This window comes from Camelina sativa, chromosome 12, assembly GCF_000633955.1.
Source record: "Camelina sativa cultivar DH55 chromosome 12, Cs, whole genome shotgun sequence".
Classification (NCBI taxonomy): Eukaryota; Viridiplantae; Streptophyta; class Magnoliopsida; order Brassicales; family Brassicaceae; genus Camelina; species Camelina sativa.
In genome coordinates this window covers 9,982,669-9,994,212 of record NC_025696.1, presented here as the reverse complement: position 1 = coordinate 9,994,212, position 11,544 = coordinate 9,982,669, and the positions used below count along the sequence as shown (strand labels likewise).

The 11,544-nt window shown below is 34.8% G+C and overlaps 1 protein-coding gene across 2 annotated transcripts; it reads right to left on the bottom strand.

Annotated features, from left to right (window-relative positions):
- LOC104731157 (cysteine-rich receptor-like protein kinase 11) lies at nucleotides 5,222-7,923 on the bottom strand. Of its 2 annotated transcripts, none has more exons than XM_010450440.1 (6): nucleotides 6,910-7,923; nucleotides 6,639-6,748; nucleotides 6,339-6,549; nucleotides 6,028-6,271; nucleotides 5,770-5,923; nucleotides 5,222-5,652 (listed from the first exon to the last, which is right to left on the bottom strand). In XM_010450440.1, the coding sequence occupies exons 1-6, from the start codon at nucleotides 7,850-7,852 to the stop codon at nucleotides 5,350-5,352; spliced, it is 1,965 nt and encodes a 654-aa protein (XP_010448742.1). In that variant the 5' UTR covers nucleotides 7,853-7,923; the 3' UTR covers nucleotides 5,222-5,349. The 2 variants fall into 2 exon arrangements, with proteins under 2 accessions (XP_010448742.1, XP_010448743.1); XM_010450441.1 differs by having other exon boundaries at nucleotides 6,028-6,265.

Below are 11,544 nucleotides of genomic sequence, written 5' to 3'. Positions count from 1 at the left end.
TTTGTCGACACTCTTTCATTAAATAAGCCCGAAATGGGCAAAATAAGTTACAAGGAGAAAACGGAGCCCAACAAACTAAAGCCCACTCATAACCTAATAGTCTAATACAAAATATATCAAAGCACAAGTATGTCAAGAGAGGAACACGTAGAAGACACGTGTTAATTTAAGAAGTTGGGATGGAGAAACGACTGAGTCACGCCGCTTTCCACTGGAGCTGAGTCTCTGATCAGATCCGAAAAATTCTGGCCAAAAATTCTTCTTTTTTGCTACAGGGATCCATCGATCTTCAGCTTTTTGCTCCGAATCTCACAACTTTCCTTTTGCATGTTACTCCGAGTGATAAGAAACAAAAGCCCCATAAATCTTCAGATCTAAGAAGCACCGGAATAAGGGATATGGCTAGATGTCAGATTAGTCGCAAAACTTTGCTCTCCTAAACTGCTCTTCACCCTCCACAAAATTCCTTCCATCACGAATCCTAAACATTAGAAGAAACCATCATACACAGCCAATTACGGCCACTAAGAAGGGTATGAGGATTTACTCTCCTCTTGCTTGGATTCGAGCAAACTGATGATCCAAAACTTTTGATTTACCCACTCGGCTTTGATCTCTTTAACAAGAAAGAAATCTGTCTGGCTCTGCAAAAGGAAACGAAAACAAAAAACTTAGCCATAAGGGCTAAGAAGACTCGCATCTAAATGAGAAAATAAAACCGGACTTAGCCGGAGACAAAAAACAGCCGACAAACATCGTCGGAATAATTTACAGTTGCTTTCTCTCTCTGAAAGATTTTAGAGAGAGAAGAGAGAGAAAGCGTATCCGACGTCAAGTAAATGGTGACTTTTCATTGAAAAAATTCAGTTGCATCTTTTCATCGTGACTTTTCATTAAAAATATTATTTAATTATTTTTTTGACAAAAAAAAATTATATGGTTGCGTCTCTCTAGAAAGGTGCATCTGTTGAATGTAGAGATACAAATAGCTGTGGCTTGTGTATATAATTTGAGCAAGATGAATAAATACGAAGAATAGTTGCTACTTTTCATCGTGACTTTTTATTAAAAAAAAATTATTAAATTTTTTGTTTTGACAAAAAATTATATGGTTGCGTCTCTTTAGAAAGTTGCGTCTGTTGAATGTAGAATTGTGTCTTTTACAAACAGTTGTGTTTTTACATACAGTTGTATCTATTCAAATGTTCATATCTTTAGCAATTCTGTCTATTCAAATATTCATATTTTTAGTAATCAATATAATTTGTTCTTCTTTTGTAACAATTTAAAATTTTCCTTTTTCTTCAAATGTACATGTCTTTAGGATTATATATATTTGTTCTTCTTTTCGGAAATTTTTAAACTTTCTTTTTAACATATGATAATAGCAATCTGAATAAATACAAAGAACAATTGCGTCTTTTCATTATGACTTTTATAAAAAAATTTAATTTTTATTTTTTTGACAAAAAAATTATATTGTTGCATCTTTTTGAAAAATTGTACATGTATGTTGACTGTAAAGTTGTGTCTCTTACGAAAAGTTGTAACTTTTCCGAACATGTGTCTATTCAAATGTTCACATCTTTAACTGAGTATAATTCTTCATAAATTATTTATATTTACTAAAACATATTAAAAGAAATTATCCTAACCGTTTAATTGAAGCATTGAAACATTTGGTAAATTTAAAATTTAAGATCACATCACTTGGATAAACTCTGCTTTCATTTACTAATCATGTAAGTGCAATCCTATTTATGTGTAAGTTACTNTTAAGAAGCACCGGAATAAGGGATATGGCTAGATGTCAGATTAGTCGCAAAACTTTGCTCTCCTAAACTGCTCTTCACCCTCCACAAAATTCCTTCCATCACGAATCCTAAACATTAGAAGAAACCATCATACACAGCCAATTACGGCCACTAAGAAGGGTATGAGGATTTACTCTCCTCTTGCTTGGATTCGAGCAAACTGATGATCCAAAACTTTTGATTTACCCACTCGGCTTTGATCTCTTTAACAAGAAAGAAATCTGTCTGGCTCTGCAAAAGGAAACGAAAACAAAAAACTTAGCCATAAGGGCTAAGAAGACTCGCATCTAAATGAGAAAATAAAACCGGACTTAGCCGGAGACAAAAAACAGCCGACAAACATCGTCGGAATAATTTACAGTTGCTTTCTCTCTCTGAAAGATTTTAGAGAGAGAAGAGAGAGAAAGCGTATCCGACGTCAAGTAAATGGTGACTTTTCATTGAAAAAATTCAGTTGCATCTTTTCATCGTGACTTTTCATTAAAAATATTATTTAATTATTTTTTTGACAAAAAAAAATTATATGGTTGCGTCTCTCTAGAAAGGTGCATCTGTTGAATGTAGAGATACAAATAGCTGTGGCTTGTGTATATAATTTGAGCAAGATGAATAAATACGAAGAATAGTTGCTACTTTTCATCGTGACTTTTTATTAAAAAAAAATTATTAAATTTTTTGTTTTGACAAAAAATTATATGGTTGCGTCTCTTTAGAAAGTTGCGTCTGTTGAATGTAGAATTGTGTCTTTTACAAACAGTTGTGTTTTTACATACAGTTGTATCTATTCAAATGTTCATATCTTTAGCAATTCTGTCTATTCAAATATTCATATTTTTAGTAATCAATATAATTTGTTCTTCTTTTGTAACAATTTAAAATTTTCCTTTTTCTTCAAATGTACATGTCTTTAGGATTATATATATTTGTTCTTCTTTTCGGAAATTTTTAAACTTTCTTTTTAACATATGATAATAGCAATCTGAATAAATACAAAGAACAATTGCGTCTTTTCATTATGACTTTTATAAAAAAATTTAATTTTTATTTTTTTGACAAAAAAATTATATTGTTGCATCTTTTTGAAAAATTGTACATGTATGTTGACTGTAAAGTTGTGTCTCTTACGAAAAGTTGTAACTTTTCCGAACATGTGTCTATTCAAATGTTCACATCTTTAACTGAGTATAATTCTTCATAAATTATTTATATTTACTAAAACATATTAAAAGAAATTATCCTAACCGTTTAATTGAAGCATTGAAACATTTGGTAAATTTAAAATTTAAGATCACATCACTTGGATAAACTCTGCTTTCATTTACTAATCATGTAAGTGCAATCCTATTTATGTGTAAGTTACTTAGAAAACATTGTTTTCATTTATTTATATTAATATTTCAGTTGTTCCAAATTTTTAATAATTAACCATTTGCAAGTATTTGTAAAAATTACTAAATATATATTATTATAAGAATGATTTTTTTGTAAGGATTATTGATTTAACTAAAGGTTTATGGATTTTTCTTAAAAATAAAGTTTTAATTTTTTAATGAAGTCATTTAGATTATAAATATGTTTGTATTTTTTCACTCATAATGGTTTTTACCTTTACAAAAAACTAGATAAATAACCAACATCTTGTATGGAGAAAAATAAGTAGTAAGTACATTTAATATTGGATTCAGTTTTTAATGTAAAAATAAATTTTTAAAATTTTAATGAAGTCATTTAGATTTATAAACTGATAAATCTAATAAATCTATTAAAAAAACATAACAGTTCAAAATTACCAAATAAATAATTTTACATTTCTTTCAAATTAACACTATATATGGTGATGTCATATGTCAACATATAAGCATTTATAGATATAATTATGTTTAACTATATAACTATGTGGGAATAAATATAAGAATCTACTTATCTTCAAATGTATAATTGTAGGCAACAAATAATTATATAATATTAAAATAGAAAACAGAATTAAATAAAATATGGGGATTTAATTACATTTAAAATTATTTTAAAAATGCAACTACCTATCATATGTTTATAGCACTTATCATTATTTATTTAATTGTAAAGATTTGTATCCCTCATTTGCATGTTTTAATTGTAATTTTCTCAAAATAATTGAGTTAGATATGTGTAAGTTATATCAATGGCAAAATCTGTAAATATTCTAGTCAGAGGGTAACCCACTAATTAAATGGACTTAAAAGTTCATTAAGAACGATACGTCAACATGAAATTTCCGTTAATCACATGTAAAAAATAAATTTACTTTTAAGAATATTTCTCAAAATGCTTTTAAGAGTTGTATTTTTGGAATTTATTATTACATAATTTAATAAATATATATATTAAATAAATTTTGTACTAAATATTTTATTAAAATGAGTTCTCTCGTGATATCGCGGAGGCTCAATACCTAGTTAGTTTAATATTAATTATATGATTAGTTTATATTTGAGCAACTCAAGAGAGTTGCTGGAGTGGAGATGTTCTTAGGGGTTTGAGGCCTTTATTGGATGGACTAATTGAGGTTTCAAAGGGCTTTGGTGGGTTTTTGATTTGCCGGGCTTTTAATGAAATTTCAAAAGACAAATTTAGTGAATTTCAAAACAAAGCTTTTACAGAGGATCAACCCATTCATGTCTAGTTTCCATATTTTGACGTTCATTTAAATTTCGGAGGATAAATGCATATGGTTGAAACTTGGAGGAGAAGAAATCATGGTCAAGTATATAAAGTAAGTTTTGTGGGAAAACTACAAACTAGTTTAGTACTTACGAAGATTGGGAAAAGGGAATTAACATTGTTTTTTTAAACTAAGAAAACACCTCCAGAAAACAGAACTGAGAAAAACGGAGACGCATTTGTTAAGTCAAGTTTTGGTTCCTCTCTCGCAACATGTTTATTGAATGCAATAAGAAACCGGTCCTATTGAGTACCAACCAATACAATATCAAACCAAAACAAACAAGAATGTAGGCACTCTAACGGTGAGACCAATACTCTGTTTCCCAATCTTCCACGGCGCCTCCTAGTCTCTGCCTTACAAACGTAGAAACCGAAGAGCCCAATAACAGAGAATAACAACACCACACCACAAGATACCCCAACAATGAAGCCTCTAGACTTTAAAACAGAGTCATCTGACAACTTAAACGAAGATTCCTAGTTCATTTAAATATAAAGCCACGAAAGTTTTAATTGCTAAACTTGTTGGTAGGATAAAAAAAAAAAATCGTCAATGAATAGAGAGTGCTTTCGCATAAACTATGAGTACATTTTACAATTCACAGTTCCAGGTTGGGTTACATTCGCATCAAATACAGGACAAGTTAATTCAGTAAACCAGATTGGATTAATTATAAGTCAGTTATAAAAAGAGTCCCTTGGTATATTGATCAGATTTTCTAGACATAAATTGGAAGATGTCATTTACAGAGCAGCTGATATTAATGTTGTAACACATTACCGTTTGATGAAGTATATATCTCAACTCATACACTTTACCGTTCCAATGGAACTAACGTCGAACTCTTTCCAATGTTGTTTCACTAGAGCAACATTGGCTAGACTCGAGGCCCTCTCGTAATTGGTTGCGTCTATTTGAAAAGAAGAATCCAGGTGGTTGAGGATCGGGTAAATCGATGGTATCGCTTGTGAGCATCAACAGGATTTCTGACAAGGTGGGACGATCTTTTGGATCTTTCTGAACACATAGGAGCGCGATGTGGATGCATCTTGTCACTTCTTCGTTCTGAAAATTGTCAGAAATGCTTGAATCTACGAGTTTCAATGGCGACTCACTTTTCCACAACCTCCAAGCCTGTCATGCAATTTAATCATCAATTCAGCACATACAAGTAAAACAACAGCTAGATAAAATCTTATTTTTAACTATTTGATCATTTTTCAGAGCACTTAGTTCTTCTCTCGTACTTACGTATGTGACGAAATTCTCAGTTGTAGTGTCTGACTGCTGGAAGAATCTGTTATTTTGACCACATATAATCTCAAGAACTAAGACTCCGAAACTATAGACATCAGATTTCATTGAGAATAGGCCTTGCATTACATATTCCGGGGGCATGTAACCGCTGCAAGAGTCAAACACAAACAACATTAAGTAGACCGTAAAAAACTAGATTATTCAAGCTTCACTACGTAGGCCATATAAAGGGTAGTAATAGTATGTTCGTACCGTGTCCCAACTATTTTGTTTGTATTAGCCCCACTTTGGTCCATCCCAAAAATTCTGGCCATTCCAAAATCAGCAATTTTCGGGTTCATATCGGCATCTAGGAGAATGTTGCTGGCCTTGAGATCACGGTGTATAATTATGAGCCGTGAATCTTGATGAAGATATAGAATCCCTCGAGCGATTCCCTCGATAATGTTGTACCGTTTTCTCCAGTCTAATTTCTCATGGTTTGTAGGGTCTGATACTTACAAAAATAGCTATCAGCTAGCAAAATATCATGAATAGCATATGTTTATGCAAATTTCACATACCAAAGAGGAAGTAATCGAGGCTCTTGTTTGGGACAAACTCGTAAACAAGTATCTTTTCTTCTCCTTCAAGACAAAACCCAAAAAGCCGAACAAGATTCCTATGCTGGAGTTTTGCAACAACAAGAACCTCGTTCTTGAACTCTTCTTCACCCTGTGCTGATGCTTTGGATAGCCTCTTCACTGCAACTTCTATTCCATTAGGTAACGTACCCTACAAGTAAAGAGTTACTTTGATTCCGTAAAATCCAAGTTTTGTCAAAAACAAGTAATGGTTGGACCAAGTAGCTACAGAAATGACACCTTGAAAACTTCGCCGAATCCTCCTTGACCAAGCTTGTCACTAAATTTTTTGGTTGCAACTTTAATTGTTTTTAAATCGAACTGCAGGGAGTCTACAGTTGTAATACCAGCTGCATAAATAACAAAAAAAATCAAAGACACACCCTCTGATATCAGATCACCAAGCAAACAATCTATCATCAGCTGAGAGTGTTGTAATAAATGTTCCATAGAGTCTCTACACATGCTAAAAGCTAAGAGGCCAAATAAAAGCAAATGAACAATCACTCACATTGATCAAAATCGAAATCTTGATATGTTTTCTTTCTCCTCCAGCAAAGTCCAACATATCGTCGAGCAAGCAGTACGAAGATGACGATGATGAAGACTACTACAACAATCGGAACAAGAAACACCACAATAGCACCTTTGGATCTTTTGTCAGATTGCAGTGGAGGAGGAGGAGGAGAAGCCAACGTAATATTTTCAAAAGCCTTAGAGAATTTTTTTAAATCCCAACGGAAAAAGCAACTAGCTCGTATAACAATGCAAACTTGCTCCTGACCACAGTCACCTACGTTTTGTCGCAGGCAACTCTCACAATCACGAGAGTGAGATGTAAGATCTGGTGTGCATTGCATTAATGCGTAGATATTTTGGGAAGGTGTCAAGGCTGCAACATCAGCTGTGTAATAGCTACTACTAGACGATGGTGTGCTTTTTGCATTGGAGGTTGTAATAATCATACGACCCATTAAACCTTCCCATATCGCCGTGAACTCTTTTTGATTATTTGAGTTGATATCTCCAGTGTTGTTAATAACCTTGCGCGGGTATAGCTCTGTAGATATGTCGTCGAAAAAAGTACCGGAGTAACGCACATGGCAAAGTATGGGCTCACCTGGCCATGTAAACGCGCCTTCCTGGTTACGACAACTCCGTAGCAAACCATCAGAAGCGGTCTTGATACAAACAGAACAGTCATCTGAAGTTGATACTGGGATGCACATCCCTCTTGTGAAGACACGGTTTGGTTCTTTCCCGATGGAACCTGAGTAGAAGAAGCCGTCTCCAGTCGTGACGTTGGAAGGAAGATAAGAGAGTATTTGTCGGAGATTTGAGTCGTAAGTACTTTTGGGTGTAAAATTCCCATTGTTCATGCACTGTTGTTGTGCTGAAACTGAAGCAACACAGAGGACAAAACAGAGGATTGAAAACAAACTGCTCTGTTTCATCTTTTTCCTTTAGGGATTTTGTAGCGTTGTCTTTGTAATAATATATTAGATTCTCTTGGAACTCCCAAATGTTGAATATGCGGTCGTCAGTCAAATACATTTTGTGGTTCACATCGTGAAAGTGATGCTCCCATTAATTAAAGAAGATGGAGGGTTTGAGACGTTATTGTCTAATAATCGAAAGCATTCAAATCAAAGACAAAAATACGAAGACTCATTAGCTGATTCACAATAAAAGACAAAATTGATATATTAAAGACGAGAAGACTCGAAGTAAAAGACAAAATACGATGACTCATTTGCTGCTTCACAATTATTATCTCTTTGACATTTTTTTTTCTCTATAACCAAAGTTTCCTCTGTTTTGAATAATCAAAAAATGATTATCACTTCATTTTTTTCTTTTCTTTTTGCAACCAAAGTCTTCTCTCTTTTGGGAATAGTCAAACAATGGACTCTATACTCTACATAAAGAAACTAAAATCTAATTTTTAGAATTAATAATGATACCATAGAAAAAAGAAATTAAAACTAAGCATTTCCTAGGCAGTAGTAGATCCAAGTAGTTTTACAAAAAACAAAAGACTAGTTAGTTTGTATATTTTTTACTACACATACAAAGGTAAATATTTACTAGGTAGATCCATAACTGAGTTGAGTTGAGCGAAAACAAAGATTCTGCATAACATGCATCATGCATGGCTTGGATGTTAATTTGTATTTTTGTTTTCTACATGTAAACGGTAAGTATTTACTAGGTAGTAATAGATCCAAGTAGTCTTAGAAAAAAAGAAGTAAATTGCATCTACTTTTAGTAGAAGAAAGTTCTATTTAACATTGATTAAAATATTTATGAGATCCATTAAAGTCACCAAAATTCCAGTCTGTAAAAAACCTTTCAAAATTCATGTTGAAATAACTTGGCTTATTAGAGGATTTACTTAATTAAAATACAAGATTTTAATTTCATGATTTTAATTTCATGATTTTAAATTATTAAAATCTATAAGGTTTTCTAATAATTTATTTTTAAACATCTCTTCCTCTATCCTAGAGACGGCGATGGCAATTCCTCTAGGGTTGTGAACCCGACAATGAGCTGGTGGATTACGGTTCTTTTTTCGGTTTCCATCTTTGTGTGGATTGTTGATCTGGGTTTGATTCGGAGTAATATTTGGGATGAAGAAAGGAAATCTTCTCCACAAGGCAAACTTTGGTGGAGGAGGGATCGGTTCTTCGATTTTCAATCAAAGGAATTTTTGACGAGCGATGCTGTTCTTGGCTTGTCACAGTTCCTGGGTGATTGGGGTGGGATCCAATTATCCCTTTTCGGTTCCCTTTTGATCTGTGAAAGATTTGGTTCCATCATGATTGACATTAGGTATCTCTGTAGATCCCTAATTGGGGATTTTTTACGATCTGATGGTGAGAAACAGATTGAATTTTTGGGTACACACGGATTTGTGCGATGGGTTTTACGGGATTCATAAGATCGTCGATTAATGAGGCAGTCAACAAAAGTATCTGCATCGGATCGGTTTGGAGATGTGTATATATTTCGGGTCGGAACAGCGGCTCTCTATCATTCTCACAGTTGCTTTCAACCTTCTTCCTGGATTTTTTCTTTATCCTCTGGGTTATTAGTTTGGAAGGAGATTCTGCGGATCTCTGCGAGTGTAAGTTCTTCGGTAGTGATATGGACTTTGTCTGGTTGTTCTGGGTTTAGATTTGCTTTCCTTGAGATAGTTTGCTCACGAATTGTTAGTATCTTATTTGGGATTTGTTTGAGTAATTGGGAGAAGATCAAGCGATTTGGGATCCCACGGCAGTGGCGAGAATCAGCTGAGCTGATTCAATATCTTCATCTATGGGGTTTATGGGGATTATCTCATCTTGTCTTTACGAATGGAAAGCGGAAGGGTTGGTCTCTACTTTTGATTCGCTTTGTAATGTGTGATGGGTAAAAAGGTGTGCTTTTGGTCAGATTTGGTGCGTTTCGGTTTCATCTGCCTCAGATGCGGGTTTGATCTCAAAGCCCACTGTTTCTTATGTTGTGCGATATGCACCATTGGATGAGACTGTTGGTGAATCTGCGGAGTTTACAACTTTGACAGAGCCGGCTATACAGAGGGATCCAATAGTCGTGGCGAAACCCTCTGAGGAGACCATTGATCAGTTGATGGAGGATGTAGAGATATCGGATGTGGACATAGAGGTTGTTGACCCGCAACAACAGCATAATGATGGTAGGGATGATTTGGTGGAGGTAGAGAAGGCTAACAAGGGGAAGCCTCCTTTGGCTCTCAAAGGTGCAGCTTCTAAGAATTTGAATGTGTACCTGCGTACAACCCCAAGGAAACGTCCAGTCCCTAAAGCTAAAGATCTGGCGGGGGAGGGACCAAACCCGAAGAACCAGGAATAGGAGAAGGGTTCCACTGGTGGAGCAAAGCCACCTAAATCAATAATGGATAAATGAAAATTTTAAGCTAGAATTGTCAAGGTCTTGGGAATAAAGCAACTATTGGGTATCTCAGGGATTTGTGGGGAAAACATAGACCTGATTTTTTATTTTTATCTGAAACTAGACAGCCTTTTTCTGTTTTGGAACCTTTTGTTGGTCATTTTGGTTATTCAACCTTAAAAACGGTTGATCCTATCGGTTGTAGTGGCGGATTAGCCTTATTTTATAATAATTATAATAATAATAATGATGTTTCTGTTTTATTTGAATCTAATCGGTTAATTGATGTGGAACTTACTTATAAAGGACAAATTATTTACTTTACCTTTGTTTATGGTGATTCGGTCCCATCGAATCGTGATTTGGTATGGGAAAGATTGACACGCATTGGTCTTTCTAGGGACTCCCCTTGGTTTCTAGTTGGGGACTTTAATGAGTTAAAAGGAAACCATGAAAAACGTGGAGGGAAGCTTCGCCATGCATCTTCCTTTATGGGTTTCAATACAATGATTCGACATTGTGGATTATTAGAATTTCCTGCGGTTGGGGATAGTTTGTCTTGGCGGGGTTGGCGGGATAAGAAGCCAATTCGTTGTCGCCTCGACTGAGCTTTAGCCAATGAAAAATTCCACGACCTCTTCAAGGACTCCTTTATGGAATATTTACCGATGATAGCTTCAGATCATAAACCGGTCGTAGCTTCTCTGGATGATAAAGTTTGACGTGGGAGGAGCGTTTTTCGCTTTGACCGACAATGGATTGAAAAAGAGGGTTTCTTTGGAGCCGTTTCAGAGGGTTGGGGTTCTGGAGAGGCAGGGGTAACTGGAAATTTAATGGACAAAATAATTAAGTGTCGCCAAGCCATCTCTCGCTGGCGGAAAGCGCAGACCCCGTTCGGTCGGGAAACAATTGAAGAATTAAAGTCTCACCTAGCAACCGCTCAGGCTGATGACTCGGTATCTATTGAGGTTATTTCGGAGATGACCTGGAAGCTGAGAGAAGCTTATTGGGATGAGGAGATCTACTGGTATCAGAAAATTCGGAGTCGATGGATGCGCTTTGGGGATCAAAATACTAGTTATTTTCATGCCCAAACGAAATTAAGACGAGCTAAAAATCGCATTGTCGGAATGTATGATGAAGCTGGACATTGGAACACGGAAGAGAAAAAGGTTCAGGATATAGCAGTCTCTTATTTTCAAGAGATTTTTACATCCACAGATCCTACAGA